Raw genomic sequence first — 12,058 nt, forward strand, 5'->3', positions numbered from 1 at the left:
CTAATTTTACAATTTAAAGAATGCAATATACTTACTAGATAAATAAATTGAATAAAATCAACTATTTTTTCTTTATTGAGTTGTATGATTTAAACTAAAATAGATATTTAGTGTCAGATTAAATTTGTGGATAAAATGCATTATTTTGGTATTAAAGTATAAATATATTTGATACTTTTTTTATGAATTGTTATTTAAATTAGACATAAATAAAATATTAATTAATTAATAATTAATTCTAAATTCAGAAAGTAAATTATAAATATATTTTTATTATCTTTTGTTTTATTGTCAACATTTTTTTTTTATTCGTATATACAATACATACATCATTTTAAATTTACGTGTAAATATACAGCAAGTGCTTAAATTTATAGTCACCAAAAAAATAATTTATTAGCTGAGCTTATGTATCTGGATTGATATATCTAAATTTTTTGTGAATTCTGAACTTTGAATATTATTACTGAAATTTAAACGGTAAAAATATTACGGACTTTTTGTTTAAGCTTCTATTGGTTGAGATAATTGAACTTGCTTGATCCTATAATTTCGATAGTCTCAGCTCATTTTTACTTTTTCTTTTTCTTTAACAGCTTGTTATTTGATGCCAGTAATCAGAGTTTCCTGAAACGGGTTCACGGATGTATTTATCCGCAGTTGAGATACAAATCTCCTCACAACCAAATAAGCCTGTAGCATAGAGCAATCTAGAAATGTTGGTCCCTCCACGTCAATAAAGAAAGAACATCCAATAACATTCTGCCACGTATAAATCAACACCAGAGGATCGTTTGATCCTCCATCCTGGCAACTTTAAGCCAATCAGGACGGTCAACTTGACTCGGGTTTTAAGTCGCCGGTGGGGCCGTCCAGAACTCTTACTTTCTCCACGTAAACTACCGAAACTGTCACCAATAATATACCGCCACGTATTGCTTAAGAAATAGCAAGCCGTTCGATCATCCACGTAATCAATACCTAGCCAATCCAAACAATTTTAGCTCACTACTGGGAGATCTAAAACCCCTTTCGCTTAAAACCATCCTATATAGTCACAGATAACCATTACTAAGCCAAATCGAAACAATTCTCAACTGATAGAAGCTACTAGAAACTGCAATTACGATGAGGAAGTGGACGATCCCTTCCGCTTTGCTTCTGTTATGCCTTCTATCTCTCATTTCAGATCAAGGTAATTTTTCATTTATTTTCAATGAATCTTACGTGCAGCTTCTATTGTTTTTTAATTTATGCGAACACAATGTACGTATTCGCTTTATTTATGTAAATTTGTCATTTGGGATTGAGAAGTTTCTCAGTGTTATATGTGACATTTGAATCTATTTAGCATTTTGAGAACTCTTATAGATTTGATCCTCTTCTCTTATTTTAATTGTTTTATTCACTGAGGGATCTATGATTTTATTTCTAGGCCGGAACTTACACGCAAATGCCGAGGCCGATTCACAGAATCCTGTAGATCCTCCAAAGGTTGAAGAGAAACTCGGTGCTGTTCCTAATGGTTTATCTACTGATTCTGATGTTGTAAAGAGGTCCGTGTTTCTCTTTCTTCAGAAGTTAGTCAGTGTCTAGTGTTTGGATTTCTTAAAAATTTGTTTTGATTATTGATTTAGGGAGTCTGAGTCGATTTCGAAGAGATCACTCCGTAGTGATGCAGAGAAGTTTCAGTTCCAAGCTGAGGTGTCTCGGCTTATGGACATCATTATCAACTCTCTTTACAGCAACAAAGACATTTTCCTTAGGGAGTTGATTTCCAATGCATCTGATGTAAGCTTATGGACTCTTTTTTTAACATATACACACACACAAACAGTATTTACAAGAACATTTTGCCCCGTGCGTTAATTCATTTTGCAAACAAAAAAATGTTTTTCGAAATTTCAGGCACTTGATAAGATTAGGTTCCTTGCCCTCACCGATAAAGAGGTTCTCGGCGAAGGCGAGAACACCAAGCTTGACATTCAGGTAAAATACGTCGTACATATATATAGGAGTATCGATGTTTTGCTTTATTGTGGTTGATATTTTAGGAGTTATGTAATTTACGATATATTATTTCTTCATGTGGTAAATTCAGATTAAGCTGGACAAAGAAAAGAAAATTCTTTCAATTCGTGATAAAGGTATCGGTATGACAAAGGAAGATTTGATAAAGAACTTGGGAACAATAGCAAAGTCTGGAACTTCAGGTATATATACTGTGTATAGTTTTTATGGTGCAAAGTGAGACCAATTCGGATGACAACTGTGCCTTTTGTGGTCCAGCATTTGTGGAGAAAATGCAGACAAGTGGAGACCTCAATCTAATTGGACAGTTTGGTGTTGGATTCTACTCTGTATATCTGGTTGCTGACTATGTTGAAGTCATCAGCAAACACAACGATGACAAACAGTAAATATTTATTAAATAAAGCTTGTACAAGTAAACACTGCAAAATAAGCATTTTTAAGATAATTAATTTGGCTCACCATTGGTCCATTTAGGCATGTTTGGGAATCGAAGGCTGATGGGGCATTTGCAATTTCCGAGGATACTTGGAATGAACCATTGGGACGCGGAACAGAGATTAGGCTTCATCTTAGAGATGAAGCAGGAGAATATTTGGAGGAGAGCAAATTAAAAGTAAGTATCTTTAACATAATTGCATTTTTCTCTTTTCTTCTTTCTCTCTTAGACAGGTCTCGGTGAATTGTATGTTTTAGATCAGGTTAGATCGGCATGTCATAATAATGATTCTTTGCAGGAGCTGGTGAAAAAATATTCTGAATTCATCAATTTCCCCATATATTTATGGGCAAGTAAAGAAATTGATGTGGAAGTTCCTGCAGATGAAGATGAGTCAAGTGATGAAGAGGAAAAAGGTAGGTATCATTGCGGTGAATTGCTTACCATTGATTACGCCATTGCTATGTTGAATTTTATAATGTCTAATATCTTTTGGTTCCTTTTGTTAATCCTATTGTCACTAACAGCTGAGAGCAGCTCCAGTGATGAAGAAGAGGAAACTGAGAAAGGTGAAGATGAGGATACAGAGGAAAAACCAAAGACTAAAAAGGTGAAGGAAACTATCAATGAGTGGGAACTTTTGAATGATGTTAAAGCTATATGGCTGCGAAATCCAAAGGATGTGACAGATGAAGAGTACACAAAATTCTATCATTCTCTAGCAAAGGTAATTCTGCCATGTTCTGGTGGCTCTACCACAATCAGGAATGTCATTGAAAGAAAATTTGCTAAAATTGTAATGTACGGTCGTCAACATTAATACTTCTGGTTTTGCAATGCAGGATTTCGGTGATGAAAAGCCTCTGGCTTGGAGTCACTTTACAGCAGAAGGCGATGTTGAATTTAAGGCTGTTTTGTTTGTGCCTCCAAAGGCTCCTCACGATCTTTATGAGAGTTATTACAACGCTAATAAATCCAACTTGAAGTTGTATGTCAGACGTGTATTTATCTCGGATGAATTTGATGAGCTTTTGCCCAAATATCTGAACTTTTTGAAGGTAAATATGCTTAAATATTATTTTAATTAGCTTGTTAAACCACTAATACTGATTCTCATAATGGTGGCATTCTGAGCAGGGTCTTGTTGATTCCGACACTTTACCGCTCAATGTTTCACGAGAAATGCTTCAACAGCACAGCAGCTTGAAAACAATTAAAAAGAAATTAATCCGGAAGGCCCTTGATATGATCCGAAAAATTGCCGATGAAGATCCTGATGAGATGAAGGAGGACAAGAAAGGTATCACTGTGATATGTGACAACTTTACTGCAGCCTGGACGTGCTGTTTTTGTTATTTTTATTTGATCAACACTATATTGATGTTGAGCCTGGAGTGACTGACAAGAGTATCTTACTGCTTGCAGATGTTGAGGATTCAGGCGATGATGAAAAGAAAGGTCAATATGCAAAATTCTGGAATGAGTTTGGCAAGTCTATCAAACTTGGTATCATTGAAGATGCAACTAACAGAAATCGCTTGGCAAAACTTCTCAGATTTGAGAGGTAACATTCTTATTTTGTACGTGCTTTGTCATATCCTTATATGTCTTATGGTTCCATGGTAGTAACTTCTGGTACTTGAATTCCCTCGTACAGTACAAAATCCGATGGCAAATTGACTTCACTCGATCAGTACATCTCAAGAATGAAGTCGGGGCAAAAGGATATTTTCTACATTACTGGACCAAACAAGGAACAATTGGAAAAATCTCCATTCCTAGAAAGGCTTAAGAAGAAAGGCTATGAGGTACGATTGGTGTATGTTCTTAAGGAGCTATTTGTTCCACCTTTTGTTTCTTATTTCTTGCTTCCTGAAACCAGATATCCTCTCTCTGTTACTGATTAACCTTTTTTTTCTGGTTTGATGTTGCCGCAGGTCATTTTCTTCACAGATCCAGTTGATGAATACCTGATGCAATATTTAATGGATTATGAAAGCAAAAAATTCCAGAATGTGTCCAAGGAGGGCTTAAAACTCGGGAAAGACTCAAAGGACAAGGAACTTAAGGAATCATTCAAGGAACTTACCAAGTGGTGGAAGGGTGCCCTTGCCAGTGAGAATGTGGATGATGTGAAAATCAGCAATCGTTTGGATAATACTCCTTGTGTGGTTGTTACATCTAAGTACGGATGGAGTGCAAACATGGAGAGAATAATGTCATCTCAGACTTTGTCAGATGCCAGCAAGCAAGCATACATGCGTGGCAAGAGGGTACTGGAGATCAACCCCAGACACCCCATTATCAAGGAGCTCCGAGAGAGAGTGGTCAAGGACCCTGAGGTACAGTTTGTAGGATTTTGCTTCACCATGTGTTGCTGTATCCTGTCATGTTTTTTTCTATTTGTGGATTTATCATCTTAATAGAACTTAGATTCATCTATATTTTAATAGTATATTTCCATTTTAATATCATTATTGCTTTTGATGGGTGTGATTTTTTACCTCCTAAACACCATTGATTGGATTGTGTTTAGCCTATAGGTCAGCCACTTAATTGCTAGGTTCTAGCTGTAAGGTTATTAGAAGTGCTATGGATTTGACAATTGGAGGCTGGGCTGGTGGACTTGAGGAAAATTGAGTTGTTAGTCTTGACTGGAATTAGCGGAGTAATAGTTCTGCATATTAGAAAACCCACCTATATTGTGTTGTTTTGATATGCAAGTAGTCTGATACATTTTAGATTGCTACTCTGATACATGTTTGCAATGATGAGCTTTATCTGCATTTCTGCAAGCTATCTACGCCTGCATGAAATTAAGGTTTTTGAGAGTTGTTAATTTGTATTGTGTCTTCTTCTTCAGGACGATAGTGTAAAGGAAACAGCACAGCTCATTTACCAAACAGCACTTATGGAGAGTGGCTTCATGCTGAATGATCCTAAGGATTTTGCCTCCCGTATCTATAACTCGGTGAAATCTAGCCTAGACATCAGTCCAGAAGCAACTGTTGAGGAGGAAGATGATGTTGAAGAAACTGAAGCTGAAACCGAAACTGAAAACAAGGGCGACACTGAAGCGTCCAAACCTGATGCAGATACAGATGCCAAGGACGAGTTATAGATTGCCCCTGTCATGGGCTAGACTTCCATCCTTTGAATCAGTCCTTTTTTTTTCCTGTAGTCCACTCGCTTGAGAAAAGTTGAAAACCGTGCAATGTGCATTTTTCAATTTGTCATACTTGGAAAACTCTAGCTCGTAGTTCTAATGTAATCATACAATCAGGAATTTTGCTTTTTAGCATCTAGTTGACGACGAATGTATTTTCCCCCACGCAAGTGTTAATTTTCTTTTTGTTTCTCCCATTTCTTCATCCATGTCAATGGTAGGTTCGAAGCATTTGCAGATGCTTTGCCGTTGGCACACATCTCCATATCCACTTAAACTTGCTTTAATTTTCTCACTGCATGTAAAGCTGGTTTAAATACCGTCAACCCCGTCTTTATGTTCTTTATGTCTAACATTCTAATTGCCTCTTCTGTTCTTTTATATTACACTAAATCCTATTTATATTTTGATAAAACCAATCACTATTCTTCTTTATCTAAATCAATACAATCAAAAGGCTAAATTAGTAAAAATAATAAAATTGAGACTATTATCAAATCTTAAAAAAAAAATCATCATAAAATTTTAGTTCTAGCGTAAATTAATTTTAATATTCAACAAAAATTATTAATTAATTTTTTTATTTACTTTAATTTTTGGCACAATTTGATATAAAGAGATTTAAACATACTATTTGAAAAAATTAATTTAGCAATCTATATAATATATATATATATATATATATATTAATTTCTAAGATCTAAATTTTTTTGACATATATGCTTAATTTTGACACGTAAAATTTTTATTTTGACATGTGTACTATTTTTGACACATAAGATTTAAATTTATATGTAATTTTGTAATTTTTTCTATTAATTTATTGATTAATAAGTTACATTCCTAATTAAACACTCACTGTAATTCTAAGAAATAACATATTACTAGTAAATTAGTTTTTAATTAGATAATGATTAATTTTCTAATTAGATAATGATTATTCTAAGAGATAGCATATTAATTATATTTTAATATTTATTAACTAACAAATTAGTTTCTAATTAGATAATGATTCTAATTATAAAAAATAATTTTTAAACATATTATATTCACTAATAAATATATTTCTAATTGTTTAATAATTTATAATTTTAAAAAATAGTAATATCAATTATATTGATAGTATTAATTTATATAATATTAGAGTTAATAAATAAATATTTTAAAATTAATTTACAGATGGTATTAATTTAAAGATAATATTAATAAATAAATATTATATTAATGCAATAATATACATAAGATTTTAGAAAAATTAAATACATTTAAAAATAGTTAGTTTAAGATATAAAAAATTAATATAATAATAAATATATGACCAATTTATGTATTAAAATAAAAATTAGTGGATAAATAGTTTAGTTCTATAAAGAATCATTCAAATATATTGAGATCAATGAATATTACCTGATCAAACTTCAAGCCAGACCGAGCTTAGTCTGTTCAAAATCTTCAAGTTTAGATTCGGTCCTAACTTGGTCCAGCTATACAAATTTAAATTTTTTATTAAGTTTAACTCGTCATATAAAATTTAAGTCATTTTATTTCATAACTTTTAAGTCTAGCCGAATTTATAGGACATCCTTTGAAAAATGATATTTCTAATTTTGTTCAAAAATAATAAAATTTTCATAAGTTTGAACTTGACGGCCTAAAGTTAAATTATGTGTTTAAGTTTGGAAATTTTGGGACAAGCTTGGAGGATCCAAACCCATGTTCAAAGTCTAATTGTCACCTACAATTGCCAAAGTGATGGAATTTCCGATACTTTCTATTTTCTATCTTAATAAAGTGGGGCTTATATGCACATATCAACAAAAATTAATGATCGTTTGGGTTGGGCTTCTTGTAGCTCAAGGTCTTGGACATTTAGTTATTTAATTTTGTTATTTATGTTATGAGATTGCTAAAATGGGAAAAAGAAACTCTAAAAGTTGTAATATCTATTGAGTTTAATACAATTTAATAATATTTGAGAATCGTAGTATGAAAACCACACTAGTAAGGACCCTCTGGTCTCTAGTATCCAAGCATTGGGAGGTCATATTGAAGATATTTACGGAGAAGCGAACTCAGCAACGGACCGGTTGGCTTCATTTGCTGGAAATTTTCCATTTGGGTATCATGAGTTGACATCAGTTCCTGATGATCTGGGTAACTTGGTTCAGCAGGATGTGTTGGATGGTTCCTATTAGTGATTGAGGTTTTGTTCCTCCCTTTGTCTTCAAAAGCAAAAACAAAAAAACAAATAAATTAAAGTTGATATTCTTTGTATGATGAGATCTTTTTCTTCACGGACTGAAAATTGTAGGAATAAATAATAGAACCACTTTTAATTGTGACTTCTGAGCAAAGTGGCATATTTGATTCCTCTAATATATTTCAATTTAGTTACCGTTGACACTTGTTAGATTAATTATAATTTTGTTTTCTTTCTGCAAACTTATGACTTTTGTATATTTTCAATTAGTTACTATCGATTATTAATTTATTTTTTTGTTTATGTATTCGATACACTACGTATGGAAAATTACAAATTCAAGGATTCAACGTGAATTTAAATAATTTGCAGCTCAACATAAGGAAGTTTAATTTCTAAATTTGATTGATATTTCTTGCTAAAAACCTACTCTCTGTTGGCGGTGGACAACTCAATTGGACCATAAAAACATGCATCTTTATGGCCAATTTGTATTCATTGTCATCAGGGACCCAATTCTAATTCTTCTTTCTTGCCCCTGAAACTTGGATTTGGGACCATCCAACTTTCCTTATACATGATAAAAGCTGTACATTCCATTGAAATGGTACCATCCTGTTAAATCTTGAAGTTGAAGGAATTGGTTCGAGTTATGCGATTAATCTTCTTTCATAAATTATGTGGTTGGAAAATCCAAAAACTATAGAGTTCGAAATGAAAATATTTTCATCAAATATTATATTTTAATAGCAAAAAAGAAGAAGAATATAATTGTTAAAATGCAAGCTTTTTGAGCTTGGAAATAAATAATATTTTAGAAAAAAAAAATTAAAACAATACGATACAAGAAGTACATTAATAAAATAAATTAAAAGATTATTTCAATAGAACTAAAATGAATTCTAGAACAAGAAGCCTTAAACATCCAGCATTTCACATGGAATTGCACAAAGTTTGTCATTCCGACCCCCTGTTTGATAATTGATACGTTACCTATAAGCTGATTAATTAAAGTTAAAAGTTGGAAATAAAATTCTCTTTCTCACGTAACCACTTCTTGACAATTGTGTTCCATGATGCCAACTTGTTCCATTTTATTTATGAAAGGACTCAATTTTCGTATTGGTTATAGTTAATTGCTTGCCTGGTGTATGAGTCCTTTGAGAAGAAAATTGATGAGAAGAGATGCACCAATGACACAGAATGAAACCTAAGGTATGAAAAGAAATGATGGGCACCTCGCATGCCTAAATCTCATAGACAACATCCTAATCTTCATCATAACACTTCTTCTTGCAGCCAACATCGGTCATGCCTTATGATAACTCTACCAATCTTGCAATTCCAGCAAAGTTGGGTTCTTTTAGCACCCATCCACCAACCACATTTACTTAAGATTCACAATAAAGCCACTACCTTTTTCTTTTTTCTTTCTTCTTTCTGGGAAAAAATTGTATTAAATCAGTTATAATAATGATTTTTCCAATCTTGAAGAATATATCTCTCGCTTTCTATTTCATTTTGGGTTGAGATTACAACAAATCCTTGAAACTCTAAAAGCAAATTTGAAAAGAAAAAAAAAAGTCAGAAGGTACACAGATTTTTTTATGCTTCCTGAAATATAAACTCTTTTTCAATTTCCTATATACATGCGTGCGGCCTGGAAAATTGGCTTTACAATCTGGAATTTTAATAAGCTACTGCTGCCAGCCTTTCCTCCGAGTGCAAAACAACTCCAAAGTCTACCCTTAAGTTGAATGTTCATTTTGAGGAAGAGCTTCCTATGAATGTAGGAAATATAGGAATAGAAAGGAAACTGTAGAAGCCATCAATGTAAAATGCCAAGCATAAGAAGATGAAGCAATAGTTTTGGGTGAGCGTCCGGTGAAAAAGTTTGGCAACCATGAAATGTTATCTCCAGTTTGGTCATCTCCTGATCCATTTCCAGACCCATTTTCTGTGCTTGTACTTGTAACAGTAGTAGTCTGAGATGGGTCTCTAGGAGTTGCAGATTTTTGACTGCACAGATAAACAAAATGTTTTAGCAATTTCAATTAAATATGTTAGACCATGCAAATGCAAAGAATAAACTGTTGTACTCGAGCATTTTAACTAAAAGTAGCACTGTGTCATACTCTTCCTTTTAACTTTAAATGTTCCAATTTATTATCTAACTATGTGCACCAACCTAACAAAGCTAGCATTTTGTTTCTGTATGCCAAATTATTCTTTAGCTTGACGCATACAAAAGTAAAACAGGGTCGGGGAATATTAAAAAAGAAGCGAACATTTACAGGTTCACACACGACTCCCATGGCAGTAACTGGTAACAATAATACAGTACCATATGACATTATTTTTAGATCAAAATAAAATGGGCGGTCGAATAAAGGGAATAATAAATATACGGAAGATGCATATAATTCTTACCTTGCTAATGAAGGGCAGAATGTTATCACATAATCAGCTCCTGTGCATGTAAATGTGCTAGTAGGATCATCATAGGCATAGCTATATGATCTCGGACAAGCGGCTTTAAACATTTGTGAATAAATAGACGGCTTGCATGTGTCCGGTGTAGCGTACGCGCCGCTGCAACAGTATTCTGGCGTCCCAAAAGCCTCACAAGCACTCTTGCAGGCCTCACCCGACCCGACCCGTAGCTCATTCGGGCATTGCTGATTCAAATCTGTAACGCACCCGGTTGACAAGCAAGTACCCGACCCACCGTTGGGTTCAACAATCATTGGTAAGTTGTACCCATCAACTAAACTAACATCATAAAAATCCTGGGTGCCCGACCTGATTGTAAATTCTGCTAAAGTGGCTGGTGGCTTGGCATTTTGACCATTGCATGCAATTAAATTAGAGCCACAATCACCGGTTAGGCAAGTTCCCTGACCTGTAACTGGGTCAAACGTGCAACCGGTTCTACCCCAGAACCGACCCGACCAATTCGGGGGTGATTGAAAGGATTGAGAGCCACCTGATGGAAGCTCAAACCCGGTGCTTTCTAATGCAGGGCTGCCTGCATTGGCAAGAATACCAGGCCATACTGTGTAGCCACATCTGTTTATTAGTGTAAATGTAGCACCCGATACTCCTGCAATAACAAGATACACTTATGTAAGCCACTTTAATTATACATATATTACCTTTTACCAAATCTACAAAATGCAATGAAAGGAAATATATAAACTACCTCTGCAGAATGCAATCAAAGTGATCAGGGTGATATAGAGAGCAGAAGTGGAGAAGAAAGAATCCATTTTTTTAAAAAGAAATTAAAGTAAAACAAAAATGATTATCAATATGGGTTCTGTGCGATGAAAGATTTGGAGCTGAAGTCTTCCGCTAATGAAAGAAAGAGTGCATTGGCTTTAAAGACGGATTCTTGGATTGACAGATAGCGGTGAGAAAAAAGAGATGAAAGAAAGATAATGATGCTGTGTCCATAAAAGTAGAGATATTAATAATATTTGGAGGGATAAGAAAGCGGAAATAGTGAGAGGGAAATTGATGGGAAAGAAACTTGTGTTTCCTGGTCTGTACCTCTATATATATAGAGTATCTAATGGTGGTCTGGTGTGGGGGTGGAAGTTGGAGAGAAACAACTAATCTTGTACTAAAGAACAGACAGAGAAGTCAGGGTGCCACGTCGCCTGTAGTGGTCAAATTAGGGAAGGAGGTGTTACCACTACCCAATATAAATTTTATTCAACAATTCGTCAATCTTTCCAAGAATTGTTAATTAAACTGAACGTGTATCGGCCACTTCAAAATTTGTAGTTCGGGAACGAACTTCTTTTCAAGGTTAAGAGAAGATTTTGGATATAGACAAGCAATCATATGATTTTAACCAAAGATAAAAGCGATAGAACTTGAACATAATGAGAACTGAATTAACTTTGCTTAAACAAATTTAAAAAAAAAAAAAGAATTAATTTGACCTATTTGCATAGGAATAGTTGATGTCTTGACATTAAAATTTAAACAACACAAATAAATTTAATATGCTTTTTTTTTTTTGTATGATCTTACTTTATGAACGTGTTAAAGTTGTGTGGGCTACATCCTATATAATTGTTTTCCTATTTTATTTTTTCATGCACTCATCAATTGTTTATCTACTAATTAGATTGTATTTTTTTTTATGTTAATGTTGAATATGACTTGTAAATTTTATTATTTACTTTATTTTAATAAAATTAAATGGTTAGAA

General features: G+C 33.6%; 2 protein-coding genes across 2 annotated transcripts; one reads left to right on the plus strand and one right to left on the minus strand.

The window, feature by feature from the left end:
• Positions 1 to 1,035: 1,035 nt before the first annotated feature.
• LOC8274677 (endoplasmin homolog) lies at positions 1,036 to 5,801 on the plus strand. The gene is made up of 15 exons (XM_002510504.4): positions 1,036 to 1,195; positions 1,436 to 1,556; positions 1,638 to 1,791; positions 1,909 to 1,989; positions 2,102 to 2,213; positions 2,290 to 2,416; positions 2,509 to 2,647; positions 2,769 to 2,886; positions 2,998 to 3,197; positions 3,313 to 3,528; positions 3,608 to 3,770; positions 3,896 to 4,034; positions 4,128 to 4,278; positions 4,408 to 4,812; positions 5,334 to 5,801. Exons 1-15 carry the CDS (start codon positions 1,129 to 1,131, stop codon positions 5,589 to 5,591), a joined length of 2,451 nt encoding a protein of 816 aa, XP_002510550.1. The 5' UTR covers positions 1,036 to 1,128; the 3' UTR covers positions 5,592 to 5,801.
• A 3,523-nt stretch (positions 5,802 to 9,324) lies between these two features.
• Positions 9,325 to 11,594, minus strand: LOC8270002 (thaumatin-like protein 1). The gene is made up of 3 exons (XM_002510503.4): positions 11,039 to 11,594; positions 10,267 to 10,939; positions 9,325 to 9,855 (listed from the first exon to the last, which is right to left on the minus strand). The coding sequence occupies exons 1-3, from the start codon at positions 11,103 to 11,105 to the stop codon at positions 9,618 to 9,620; spliced, it is 978 nt and encodes a 325-aa protein (XP_002510549.2). The 5' UTR covers positions 11,106 to 11,594; the 3' UTR covers positions 9,325 to 9,617.
• Positions 11,595 to 12,058: the final 464 nt, after the last annotated feature.

This window comes from Ricinus communis, chromosome 2 (assembly GCF_019578655.1).
Source record: "Ricinus communis isolate WT05 ecotype wild-type chromosome 2, ASM1957865v1, whole genome shotgun sequence".
In the NCBI taxonomy this organism is placed as follows: Eukaryota; Viridiplantae; Streptophyta; class Magnoliopsida; order Malpighiales; family Euphorbiaceae; genus Ricinus; species Ricinus communis.

Bases quoted from the DNA above. Each gene is read 5' to 3' on its own strand.
- LOC8274677 (XM_002510504.4), top strand. From the start codon at position 1,129: ATGAGGAAGTGGACGATCCCTTCCGCTTTGCTTCTGTTATGCCTTCTA. The intron at 1,792-1,908 runs GTAAGCTTATGG...TCGAAATTTCAG, and splicing joins TGATTTCCAATGCATCTGAT to GCACTTGATAAGATTAGGTT. The intron at 3,771-3,895 runs GTATCACTGTGA...TACTGCTTGCAG, and splicing joins GATGAAGGAGGACAAGAAAG to ATGTTGAGGATTCAGGCGAT.
- LOC8270002 (XM_002510503.4), bottom strand. From the start codon at position 11,105: ATGGATTCTTTCTTCTCCACTTCTGCTCTCTATATCACCCTGATCACT. The intron at 10,940-11,038 runs GTAGTTTATATA...TTGTTATTGCAG, and splicing joins TTTGATTGCATTCTGCAGAG to GAGTATCGGGTGCTACATTT. The intron at 9,856-10,266 runs GTAAGAATTATA...TTATCTGTGCAG, and splicing joins TTCTGCCCTTCATTAGCAAG to TCAAAAATCTGCAACTCCTA.